The sequence below is a fragment of the Quercus suber genome, unplaced genomic scaffold, assembly GCF_002906115.3.
Source record: "Quercus suber isolate HL8 unplaced genomic scaffold, Cork oak 2.0 scaffold_477, whole genome shotgun sequence".
Taxonomy (NCBI): domain Eukaryota; kingdom Viridiplantae; phylum Streptophyta; class Magnoliopsida; order Fagales; family Fagaceae; genus Quercus; species Quercus suber.
Genome location: NW_027069928.1, coordinates 395,834 through 409,410, shown reverse-complemented (window position 1 = coordinate 409,410; position 13,577 = coordinate 395,834). Strand labels below are relative to the sequence as shown.

General features: G+C 35.2%; 2 protein-coding genes across 2 annotated transcripts in view; both read right to left on the bottom strand.

Moving 5' to 3' along the window:
* The window catches only part of LOC112027940 (cycloartenol-C-24-methyltransferase), a 7,174-nt gene extending 3,237 nt beyond the window's left edge, over positions 1 to 3,937 (bottom strand). Inside the window, 5 exon segments of the mRNA XM_065762875.1 lie at positions 1,699 to 1,754; positions 1,869 to 1,953; positions 2,076 to 2,150; positions 3,082 to 3,147; positions 3,767 to 3,937. Coding sequence (XP_065618947.1) covers positions 1,699 to 1,754; positions 1,869 to 1,953; positions 2,076 to 2,150; positions 3,082 to 3,147; positions 3,767 to 3,849 — 365 coding nt within the window. The 5' untranslated portion in view covers positions 3,850 to 3,937.
* Positions 3,938 to 10,552: 6,615 nt separating this feature from the next.
* On the bottom strand, positions 10,553 to 13,119 carry LOC112027939 (protein TEEBE). Its single transcript, XM_024060581.2, has 3 exons — positions 12,803 to 13,119; positions 11,870 to 12,367; positions 10,553 to 11,202 (listed from the first exon to the last, which is right to left on the bottom strand). Exons 1-3 carry the CDS (start codon positions 12,888 to 12,890, stop codon positions 10,682 to 10,684), a joined length of 1,107 nt encoding a protein of 368 aa, XP_023916349.1. The 5' UTR covers positions 12,891 to 13,119; the 3' UTR covers positions 10,553 to 10,681.
* Positions 13,120 to 13,577: the final 458 nt, after the last annotated feature.

Genomic DNA, 13,577 nt, shown 5'->3' with positions numbered 1-13,577 from the left:
TGATCTTGAGGGCAACCTAGAGGCTAGATTAAAATTACTGATAGAGCCACCAAAAAGAGAAAGGGCTACCATTGGGTCAATGTCATTAGAGCGAGCCGTCGTGGATGTCAACTGCGAAGCGTGGTGGTATGTTATGATCTTAATATCCCACATGATTAAGTGTAGCTTAACCATGTAATTATAAGCTCTGGGTACTCTCCCTTGCAAGCTGGTTTTTAGGGGTAAGTTCTACCCCTGGGTTTGTAACAGATACATTAGATTTAGAAGTTAGGTTGGTAGAAAACAAGGGGTTTAGGAATGAATGTTGTTTAAACAAGCTCTGTATTTTTTTCCCTTTCTATTTGACAAGCTAAAACAATTTTGATACCATGTTAGGAAAGGCAAGACATAGCTCTAGTACCACGACAAAGTATATGAGAAAATATAAAGAAGATAACATGATTCAATCTTAGAGCTTACATCCACAGCGGAAAGCCCTTGATGGTTACATTTTTACTATTAAGCTCTACATTTTACAATGACCTAATTTGATCGTATTTATAATAAGCTAAATCCTAGACTTCTATATACAAACCAAGGTTACAATACTTGCACTACAAGTAGGATTATGATAAATTTGCTTGTACTCCAAGTAATATTAAGATCAATTTACTTGCACTACAGGTAGGATTAGATATAATGAACCTAGACTAGAATATATACCAAACTTGGGCCTTCATAACTCTAATATCCCCCCCCCCCCCCCCAAAAAAAAAAAAAACTCAAATTCAAGGTGGAAGCTTGAAGACAACCTGAGTTCGAAAAAAAAAAAAGGTGAAACCTTGAAGGAAATCGTGACTGAGTTGGGAATGGAATGGACCAAGCATGACCAAATTATATGAAGCATAGATGACAAGCTGGAACAAAGGCTGGACACACGTGATGTTGGAGGATTAAATTCTGAGAACAGTTCCTGTGGAGGTTATTAATCAAATGCATGGACTAAAAGACTTTGCTTGAAAACGATGGAGAGTTTTGAAATTTTTGTCTCTAACAGAACAGTTGTAACCTATTCAAACTTGCGTGTCTCCTTACAGTATCATATGAAGGTAAAAGCAAGGTTGAAGGCAATGAGGCTTAATGGTTAAATCCTCCTCCCCAATCTTGGCTTCCACACTAGACAATTGAGTAGTCAATTTGTTAAAAGCATGTAGAAGATGAAGATATGCATTGTGCTTTGTCATGAGAAGTCCAATCTCATGACAAAAGCAATAGTTTAGGCTTTAAATGTTATTAGATCATGCCTCTGATTAGTAACCTGCACAAGACCAATGTTTATAACCAAAACCTAGATAACCAAATACATCTTGTAAAAGCAGGAAACACAAAGATAGACAGGACAAGAAACGTATTGGACATGCTATTACCACAAAAAATAAAAAAAAATAAAAATAAAACTACCCTTTTTTCTTCTTGGTATAACAGATGAATTTCTAACTATATCTTTAAAATGAAGAGTTTCCAATCCAGTACCATGTATAATTAAATGCAAGAGCCATCATCATCATCATCAACAAAAAAGTCTTAGTCCCAAAGCTGTGGGGTAGATTATGGATCCTCAACAGAACAATCAAAGTTGGTCATATGTATTTTTTTCCACCATGCTATCCTATCCAAAATCATACTCTCTATAACCTTATTACTTGACAAGAAAGTTACCTAAATCTACCAATTTCTCTCAGGGGCCCACCAATTCCACATCCTACATCCAGCACCTGATAATGACAAGAAATTTACTCAATTAACAAATTTGCATTGGATGGGAAAGAATTGTGTTATCTTAGATAATATTATTTTTTAAATTGTAGTAATAGGATAGTGAAAGAAACCTTCTGTCCTGGCTTCAAACCCAGTTGCAGAGCAACAAAGTGCTCGTGTCGCTTGATACTCTCTCTTAATGATTCTCCCTTCCATCTGTCAAAATAAGATTCTCACTATTTATTTTTAACAACCTTCACTATGTAGTTATATGCAATTGCATGTATGCATAGAGATAGAAAAGACAAAGGAAACTTACGCCAATAATTCATCCTTACCTAGCTGCAAAATGGAAAGATTCACCCCAGCCATATTCATAAAAGCTTGTCACAAGATCATAGTATTTGTTAACCTAGAATTGAAAGGGCATTACAATTGATCAAATGACTTATCATTACCAGATCAGAAATGCAGACGCATCATTAATGACGATATGTGCACCATAGTTTCAAATTTAACAAGAGGCAATGACATCCACCCAATATTGTCCAACTGACAAAAAATGACCTACTATAAATTCAGAAACTTAGAAATATAGTATTCCACCATAGACGGATATCTGAAAAGTTTAAAATTCTGAACCATTTTAAGAATTGTTTATAAATACACATCAGCAGTGACGATTACATAATGAGGATTAAAAGGAAGATCCTGGTAGTCTCCTCATCTTTATGCATTTTATGTAGAAGAAACAAAAACTGAAGCCTAAATCCAGTGCATGGATGCATAAATGGATGATAAGAGCATATGCAGGCATTATCAAAGAACTTATCAATTTCACATTCAAATGATCAAACAAGCCTTAAACCTATAAGGCCACTTTTTATTCCCCAAGAAGAAAAATGGAAAGAGAAAACAAAATTTAACAGTATACATATCATTTTCATCAATAGTATTATTTTCTTGCAGTTTGCAAACAGCTACATAAGGGATAATGAAGCATATGGCTTGTCTTTCAAAGTACATCTCCATTGGATGGGTTCATAATAAGCACTTACCACTAATGACAATACCAGATGTTTGAGACAAAAAGTTGGGATGGAAATGAAGGAATGAAATTTTATATATAATCATTTAACAAGTATCCACAATCATTTGATTGTAAATAGCCAACCACAACATCACAATATATACTGGAATAATCTTTACTTGTTTCATGTCAACATCAATATATGCACTAGAATATATTAAAATATAAATCTCTGAGATGGTTAGTCTAATTAATATTAAATAAATAAATAAAAAGAAGCTCAACCAGCATCAAATAAAGAAAGTTTTCTTCCCATGTCCGTGTAGTTAGCTTTTCTCTCTTCCTCATCCCCTCCATGATGTACGTGATACTTCTCATATCTGAATTCCACACCAAATTTTTTTTTTATTTTTTATCACAAAACAATTATACCAGCAAAATGGAAGCATATTGTGTGCATTATGCTCAGACCACCAAATTCTTCAACATGGGTGTGGCTCAAAAGTATCATTTTTTAGCAATCCCTGAAGAATTAGTCCATATGTTCCATCTGACATAACACAAATTGGTAAAATTATTTTGTTACAACGCCACTTCTTTTACTCTTTTTGATAAATAAACCCAGCACTTTTGTTCTTACAAAAAGAAACAAGAAATTAAAAAGGAAGGTACATTTTGCGCTGTGAAAGATTTATATAATCCCACTTATGATTTTACTCATACAAAAAGGATTGTACATTATGCACTGTACTTTTTTGAAGACAGACCCAGATGAAGTAATCATTGTCTGAGAGTTGAATGAATTCAAAACCAACAGGAGGCTAAACTATTATAGGTGCTTCAAAAAACAATAATATTTGGAGGCACTTACATTCACCACTGCTTTTGAGAACGCTACCAAGCAAATTTGACATTCCAAAAAGCAAGAAAAGTACTCTCACTCTCGGTATAAAAACCAAAAATAGAGCATAAGCGTTCTCAACAAGGAAAGGTAGGTACCTTTGAACAGTTGAAAGCACTTGCTTCTTCTGAAGCTTCCCGCCAACCCCAGAAGCAAGATCCAGTGCTCCAGACTTTGACATCTGGAAACACAACACACTGATCTATTCTATCATATTCATATTCATTTATCAACAAACAAAAGACTGAATACTATAGACCGTGACATGACATGAGTAGACAGCATTTTAGTTACATCTTAGTCTTACTCACATTGGATTTTGAGTTTTGAGATAGACACTGCTTTCCTTTTCAATGCGAGTCAAACGCATCAAATTCAACTACCTGGAGTTTTCCTCTTCTGTCTCATTGTCATTGGTTTATGCTCCTCCCCTGGACCTCACTAAATTGGACCCAAACCCGTAACCGGCTTGAATCCAAACAAAACACACTTATCCGAATCAAAGATTTTTATCCGGAGTAAAAACATGTTAATCCGTGACCGAACTCGTTTTTCTTAAGGTCAAGTCATTCCATCCGACCCTTTTTTAACATTATTTTTATTTTTTATTAGAATCATGTTAGCAAATCACTCCCAATATGAATTCAACCTTTCAAGGCAATAATTACGTTGAATCAAATAGCGCCTTCACAAAGTTTTCTTTTTAGTTTGACCACACGGTAAGAAGATTCAAATAAATTGAGCTTACAAAATTTTGAGAGTGTCAACTATCAAGTAGCTTAGATTTTTTTTTTTTTTTTGGGTAGCTTAGATTAGGGGTGTGCGTGGGTTGGATTGGGCAGGTAAAGGCCAATATTTCTATCCAATCCGCCACTAGCGGGTTGGAAAAATTCCAATCCGCACCAACCCCAAAGTCTAAATCCGGCGGATTGGTTACAATTTTGGCGGTTTCAACTCAGCGAGTTAGGCGTTTTGGCATTAACAATGTTTTTTTTTTTTTTTTTTTAATTATCACAAACTACAATTTGTTATTGATAATCTCAAAATATAACTAATGCACACAAAAAACTAAAGGTAGATTTCATTGAATAATCTCAATTCCAACACAAACATAGAGTCAATGAAAAAGAGATATATCATCTCTAGCAAAAGTAGGCTTTGCCTTACAACTTAGGAAATTAAAAATAGTAGAATTAAATCAACGAACTCAAAGTCTTAACATTCCCAAAGTCACATCAAGGATTCAAAATAATAACATACCAACATAACAAATAAACCTCAAAATGGTATGCATGGTCTCAAAAGTCATAATGTAATCAAATTAAACCTACTGAAAATAAACTCAATTCTAACAAAAGTTCTTAACAAAATAGACTTCATCAATCAACTTCAAGCTTGGTACCACTCCAAAAATTAAGTTGAACTCCTTCAAAGCAAGTAGCAACCTAATCAATCATCCACAACATAAGATAAAATTAGGAATGTTACTGTTATCTATATAAGATAATGAAAATTGCACATAAGCAAATGAAGATAGAGAATGGATGTTACCTGCCTAAGCAAAGTTCCTCAAAATCAACTAAATCAATTCTCCACATCTTTTATATTTAAAGCAGCAAATTCTGAAATAAAAATATTACATATAATAAACATGTTACTGCAATTAATCAAAACTAACTAAATTGAAGCATCCATGAACCAACTTCAACAAATAATTAAAAAAAAATGTTACCTGACTCAATTTCTTCATATTTTTCTATGTCATCCATAGCCTCTCGAAGGTTGATTGGAATTGGTGAAGACCGCAACCAATTCTGTCCACAAATAAGAGCCTCCACCATCTTTGGAGTTAGAGAACTTCGAAATGGATCAAGTACACGTCCACCAGTACTAAAGGCTAACTCAGAGGCCACTGTGGAGACTGGAACAGCCAAGACATCTCGTGCTATTTGAGAGAGAATTTGATACTTGTGGCTATTAAGCTTCCACCATGCCAAAATATCAAATTCAGCATTGCCTAGACCCTCACAATTTTCTGTTAGAAACCTATCCACTTCAGATTTATTCTCCAAACTTTCTGCCTCCTCCAAGTGTTTCTTATATTGAAAGGCAAATGACTTGCTATCATCTTCCTCCTCATCATCAACATCCATCACTTCAAAAGTTTGACTTACACTAGGTTTTGCAACATTAGCACTAGTATCCTTCTGAAGATAGTGCTCATATAATTTTTTTAATTTTGCCTCCACCATTGCTGTTAGTTCTTCTGCCTTGGATTTCTCATAAACTTGTTTAAAGGAAAACATGATATATCTCAATTTATAACGAGGGTCTAGCACAACAGCAACATACAACAAAAAATTGATATTTTTAATATTCTCCCAATATTTGTCATATTTCTTTCTCATGCTAGCAGCCATATTCTTTAACATATTATCCTCACTTCTACTTAAAGTCAACAATTTAGATTGCACTAACACAAGTTCATGGAAAAATGCATTAGATGTGACAAATAAAGAGCCTGAAAATCGCAAAGTCACCTTATAAAAAGTTTTTAGAAATTGCACAAAGATTCTAGCCTTTCCCCAATCAAGCACATTAGGAGGCCCAATATTCTTTCTCCCCCTCCCTTTTCCTCTCCCATTATCATCCTCAACCCCAACCTCATTCTCATCATTATCATCATCATTGAAATATGAGTCAAATTGTGAGTCTTCCTCTTGTAGCCGCTCAAAAGCATTTTGGAACTTCACAGCTGCCTCTAACATCATATAGGTTGAATTCCACCTAGTTGGAAGATCTAGGCATACTAGACTTTTACTAGGAATTTTTTCGCGCTCTACACAATTCTTAAAAGTTTGAAGCCTAGATGGAGAAGACCTAACATATCTCACTGCATTTCTAATCTTAACAATTGATTCATTTTGATCTTTTAAGCCCTCACACACAATAAGATTAACAATATGTGCACAACACCTCATATGCAAAAACTCATTATCCAAAATGGTGGTCTTCCAATCCTTAGTTTTTCTTTTCAGATATTGTATGGCAGTATCATTTGAACTTGCATTATCAAGTGTGATTGTAAATATCCTATCTATCCCCCACTCTTGTAAGCACTTCTCAATATGCTTACCAATTGTGACACCCTTGTGATTAGGAACAATACAAAAATTTAAGATTCTTTTATGCAAGTTCCAATCATTATCAATCCAATGAGCAGTAAGACACATATAGTTAAGATTTTGAATTGATGTCCAAGTGTCAGTGGTTAGGCATACTCGTTGCTTTTGAAATGCTTTTTTCAATTTTTTCTTCTCTTCATAATAAAGATTCATACAATCACGAGCAACAGTGGTGCGACAAGGGATAGTGAACCTAGGTTCCAAAACCTCAACAAAAAACTTAAAGCCTTCCTTCTCTACATGCCTAAAAGGTAACTCATCAACAATTATCATCTTTGCTAGGGCATTCCTAGCAATTTTTTCACTAAACCCCACTGCTTTAAGAGTAGATTGCCCTTCTTCTTTTTTAAGAAAACAAAGTGTCTTTTGTTTTTTGTCTACGACCTTATAAGGGGACGTGGGGCATTGATTATAAAGATGATTCCATAAATTACTAGTCCCATCCCTTTTCCCACGACATCCATAGTCTTTACCACAGTAATTACATGCTGCTCTAGGGTTATTAGGATCACAATCACCCATCATTGAAAAGTGATCCCAAACTTCAGATTTTTTCTTTTTAGGAGCTTAGGAGGAAGTGCATTGGTATTACTTGTGGTTGGAGACTCGGTTTTGTCATTGGGTTTTTCATTGTGGGCACTAGATGTTTCACCCTCCATCACCTATTAAAAAAATTAGACAAAGACAAAGAATAAGATGAACCGTAAGAATATTTAATATATAACAATATAACATGTTAACTTGAATATACAATGAACAATAGATACTTGAATATACAATGAATTGCCTCTACCAGAAATAGAATGGCTTTACATGTAATATACTAACACTTTTTATATTATATAAATTAATCAAATGATGGAAACTGAAATAAGAAAGACACAAAAACTAAACAAGACAAGACAAGAAAGCAAATAAGCAATTACCTTTGTGCTGTGGTGAAGAATTGAAAGGATATAAAATAGGTTTCAAAAAGGTTAAAGAAGAAAAGGGGAAAACAGTGGCTGAACTGAAGGTGTAGGCAGTGAGAATAAAAAGTGAGACTTAGAGCATATAAATAGTATAAATATAATGTATATACGGCTGAAGTAAATGGGGTGGGTGGTAGGTAGATGTTTAGGGTTTCAATATTGACTTTTTAGATTTTAATTTAAGGAATTTTTTGAAGGCCGGTTTTGTTTAGGGAATTGATGATTGATTAGCTGTAAAAATTTATTAGGTGAATTGATTAACTTTAAATACTTAACAATTTCAACTAATATATATATATTTTTTATGTATGTAAAATTATTAATTAAGCGGGCGGGTCGGGTTATAGCGGGTTGGCAATTTTTCAATCCGTAACCCAATCCAATCCGCAATTTTGGGGATCTAACCCACCCAACCCAAACCACCTAACTTAATGACCCGCACATGGCGGGCGGGTCGGTTGCGGATTGGACGGGTCGGTGGGTTAAGCGGATATTTTGCACACCCCTAGCTTAGATTGAAACAATATTTCTATATTCTTTGGTGTGACAAAAATCATAAAATACTTAGAACATTGGACTAAACCCCAAATTTATACTATAAAACTCATAAGATCCTTATCATTTGTTAGTTTCATATATTGCAAATAAGCCAACATCTCTTTCAATGTCTCAAAGCATAACAAAGTCTATATATGATGATGATGCCAAAAATCGTCAGTAAGTTGCACAGTCCTCACATGCTCTAAATAATACCTACAAAACAAAAACAAAGAAGACCTTATAGAGAGTACCGGTGTGGTACCAGTCAAATACCTTCTAAAAGTCAAGTTAGAGAGCTTTCACAACTCTATAGTGCTAGAGCTGGAGTAAATTATACTTATCTTGGTGTGTGAGGGTTTTGAGATTTTTATAGTAGTATAGGGTTGACATCCGTTCCTTAGCATAGAGGACATTCCCTTATAGGGAATACCTTTATTAATACGTGCATCTTGCAGGATCCTTTCCTTCTAGGAATCCCTTTAATTAGGGTTAACCATGGAGCATAAGATGTTTCTTTATATACTCATGCGTGGGGCCAAGAAAGGCCATGTCAGACTTGTCAAAGGTTTACTTATCCTCTTCAGCTTCCTTCCGTCAACTTCTTATCTCGTCTATGCATTCAGGTCGTCATATTCATGTGTCATTGACCTCAAGGTACAACTATCGGCCTTGAGGTGGAACTGTCGGCTTGATGATATCATTGTTTATGTTTATAAATGTACAAGTAAGGTCGACGAGTTTATTAGTACTGTCGGCTTTGCCTTATGAGTTTATCAAACTTTTAAAATTACCCTTATCATATGAGATGACAAGAATTGAAGGAATGCGTCGCTATTGTCTGAGAGAATACCACCAAAGTTATGAGCCTTTATTGTTCATTTTTTAAAATAATATTTTTTTTAATGTAAGAAATTTATAAACACCAAAACATCGTGGTTTAGGCACACTTAACCGCAAATCACCTAACTTTCGTAAAGATGATATCATTAGTTAACTTTCAATTGTGTCAACTTAAGAGTGTATGCACTATTTAACTTTAATTTTGAGTATTTTGTTATTTTTTGCCATTTAGTATTTTTTTTTTTTGTTCATTTATTATTATTTTGCATGTGAAAAAATATAAATCAACTTGTAACCTGACCTGTATATGGGTTAATCAAGTTTGGATTAACCCGTTTTCGACCCAAACTCTATTAATCTGACCCGATTCAATTGCTAGGTCTATTTGCTCCCAATTGTCTTTAGCCTTAAGCTTAAGCCCCATGTCCTTTTTTATTTTTAGTTTTCACTTGAAACTGTAGCAATTTTTAATTTTTTTTTTCTTTTGATAATTAGGGTGGGGAAGACTGGAAGGGGATGTGAAGATGTTTTGACTTAAAACACTTAAGAGATGTTAATTGGCTATTGCCAAATAGTAATAGAGTTGACTTGTTCGTGATTGTCCACACAATGAAAAATTGTCTTTGATTCTTTCCCCAAATTCATGCCAAATCTTTCAAATTACAGCTTTAACCCAAAAAATCATTTCAATTCCCTTTTTATTTATTTTTTAAGTTTACTATATCTCTTTGAATTAGAGTCTCAACATTAGTACCATTGTATTTTGCCTAATTCTGTACCACGCTCTTTTCAAATTTTCCTTTGTGTACTTAATTCAGTTAATTGTCAGAGTGCCTCCCAGTACCTGTACCAATACTAGTTGGTCTTTAGCCTAGGTCGTTTCCTTTTTACAGGTCCTCAGCCGGCGAATCCCAGGTCGTCCAACCTCCTTGCTCTTTTGGAATTATTGTTGTGCTTCTTATTCTCAATATCCATAAACCTCTACGTGTAACTGAGTTTCTACTGATATATTACTATTCTCATTCCATGTCGATTCAGAAGGGGCTTTTCTTTTTGTTTTTTTCATGCCAATATTACATAACATTGTTGATCTAATGCAGTTTCAAACGCACCAAAATTCAAATTTTACTGCAAATGTCATTCATATGCAATGTCGTACCTATGCAATTGGGGTTACATATAATAAAGTGCATCTTTTGACTGACCAAACAAAGAGGAGAAGGGAAGATAGATAGGAAGAATAATAAACTATAGTATCTTTTTTATGAAAATAAAGACAAGCTTTAGAACTCTGAGCATAGTATTATAACCTGTCGGTCAGATTTTAAGAGAAGTTCAAATCAAACCATGAAGATAAAAAAAACTATATATGAGCTCAGATGACCTTTCTAAACATTAAGAAAGGTGAAACATTTTGCGGTTACAAATTTATTCCAAAACCCCCCGTATTGTTGATGAACAATTACTATACTAGCAGCTAATAGACAGGAAATACCCTAACATTATCCAAGATAGGGCCACACATATGACCGTAGTCATGAAGCCTTGTGTGATAGTAGGCACTGAAAAATGTTATCCTTGTCCTGGCGGAAATTGCTTGGAACTTGAAACTTGCAGTTTTAAACCCACCCTTTGCTTGCGATTCATATGGAACTTTAAGAGTTTCCTTAGCAGCAAAGGCTTCTACCATCATAGAGCCATGGCAGGCATTCTTTGCATCTCCAATGGTGAATGTGAGGTTGTAGAACTTGTTGGGAACTGTTCTAATGATTTGGGCAATGGCACTTTCTCTCCCTGCAACCAATTCAATTGCAGCGAGTCCTGAGGGTACGAAGAAGTGCTTCTTGTCAATGTACTTCACTGGTTTGAGGGACTCAATGATCCAGCCGGGAAGTGGTGAAATTAGGTCTAGTTGCTTGGGAGGGAGGAGGATTCCAGTTGAGAAGTTCTTGAACACATGGGGGCCAATTTCAAAGTCACTATTTTTTACTAGGTTACCTGCATGGAGAACACAAATTATCCAAGTTAAAATTAAACTTTGATCACGTCTCATAAAGTGGAGGTTACTAGTTTAACTAAAACTCACTTATTAAAGAAAATAAATATCCTAATAGATTACCAAAATTTTAAGGCTGTACCATTGCATGACCATTTGAGGACTGCATGTATTTCTTAAAGAATTAGCTATGATTTGTTTCTTATCAAAGAGACAAAGACCTCAGGCTAGTGAGGCCTCTGACTCCCCAAAAAGGATGAGCCCTGGTTTGATTCATCAGCTCTCCCTTTGGAGGTTGGGAGTGAGCTTAACTTCCACCATGGGAGGAAGCTAAGATTTATTTCTTTTTTCTACATCTTTGGTTAGCACTAAATTTCATTTTGTTTTAGATGGCATACTTATTTGGAAACTACCCTAGTTTTGATTTGAAAAGGGGGACAACCTGTTAACCTTCATCTAATGGATAAAAGAAAAAAGAGTGATGAAAAAGTATGATGATTCATGAATTGTTTTGGGCCTAAAATGTGTCCACATTATAAAACATATGCTGAGCAAATCAAAAGTTCAAAGGTAAAGAAATTTAAGCCCACCAAAAAGTAAAAGCAAGAATCATAATGTCAAAGCAATCAGACCAACCCAACCCAAAGATGAAGGAATTAGGAAACGTGCCTTTGGAATACTTGAGAGGCAACAGCTCCTTGATTGCAATAGCATCCAAGAGGGGTCCACAAGTGGGGTCCTCCTGAATCCCAGGGTTGTGAAATGTGACCTTAACAACCTTAGAGGTAGCCATGAAAGCCCAAGCATAAGTGTCACCCCCATCGCTACTATAAAGGGTTTGAATAGAAAGGTTTGCCGAGTAACTAGGGACCGAGATCCTTAGAACCTCGTCCTGAGCACAGGTCCTTGTAGCCCCAAATGTGAGAGAGTAGATTGAGCCTGGATTAACTGTCACATTCTGTGAGATGGAGGCCTCATTGCCTAGTCTCACCGCGTGGACCCCACGAGGAATGGCAAAGAAGAAACCACCTGGCTGGGGGCCACCTGACACGTACTCCACCAAGCCGTTGATTTCCCATTTTGGGAGAGAGTATTTCCCTATTATCACTGTCTTCTTCAGGTTTGATTTTGCTGGTGATTCTTCGAAGTCCCCATTTGGGAGGAGGTCTAAACAGCAATACACACAAATATGAGAACGAAGGAAACAACTAATAATATAGAAAACACTATTACATATTCATTATGCATGGCACACCATGTCTATGTATAAACTCCCTTTTGAGAATATCATTTTTATCATTAATTGATACTGTTTGAGTGTTTTTGATACACGTATAAGTGAAAAAGTATGTGAAAATATGTGTAATATTGTATAAATGTGTAGTTTTGTATTTGAGTACCGTTGCCAAATAGGCCCTTGAAATGTTGTGAAAAATGTTTATGTACTAAACTAATTAATTGCAATGCAAAGTGAAAATAAACAAAGAGAGAAAAGTTATGCTATATCTTTGATTCGTTTCCCTTTGAGGGGGCAAAAATTTCTGCTTACATGCATAAATGTCGTACAATATGAACAAGTGAAAAAGAGTTAGCGCTGATTACCATCAAGATGTAGAGGTATAGCTGCAGAAGCAGAACCGTTGCACAGAGAGAAGAAAAACACAAAACAAAAAGACAGAAACAAAGCCATATTGTTTTGTTTTGCGGTGGAAGAAGCAGCTAGAAAGTGTTTTAAATAGACCAAGAAAAAGAAGGCTTTAAGTAAGTGAGTGGGAGATTTTAAAAATAAAAGGCATAGGGTGGGACAATATTTATATGCTAAAGTTTGAAAGAAAGATGGAGGCAAATAAGAAGATAAGAAGCCCCATGTTAAATGGCCACCAAATTAGGCGGGCAATGTGTCGGTCTGTCTGTGTTTTTTTTTTTCCAAAGTTCTGACTCGCTTTTCCAACTAGCTAGTTCTTAATTTGTTTGTTACACACCCACACCACATGAGTCATGAGTCATGACTCTCCATTAATTGGTTGCCGTGATTTGCTCCTATGATATTCACCATTTTAAGTTCAACTCATTCAAAATCCAACCACGTGCCATGACGCATGTCTTGATTATAGGGTAATTATAGTTTAGATTGATTATCACAGCTCACAGATTATAGATGTACAAGTTTCGTACAAACTACAAAGTTTGACTAACTAAAAAAGAGGCATGTGCTAAGCTTTGGTTTCAGCAGTGATGTAAAACGGATCCGGACAAATTAATAGATTTGTTTAGCCAAGCTTGTTGGAACTCATTTTGATTTTTACAAACTTACAATAGAAATGATATATTTACAGTATTTTCACAATATTTTTACAACAAATTTTAAGTGACAAGT

Bases quoted from the DNA above. Each gene is read 5' to 3' on its own strand.
- LOC112027939 (XM_024060581.2), bottom strand. From the start codon at position 12,890: ATGGCTTTGTTTCTGTCTTTTTGTTTTGTGTTTTTCTTCTCTCTGTGC. The intron at 12,368-12,802 runs GTAATCAGCGCT...ATTGCTGTTTAG, and splicing joins TATACCTCTACATCTTGATG to ACCTCCTCCCAAATGGGGAC. The intron at 11,203-11,869 runs GCACGTTTCCTA...TTCTCCATGCAG, and splicing joins GCCTCTCAAGTATTCCAAAG to GTAACCTAGTAAAAAATAGT.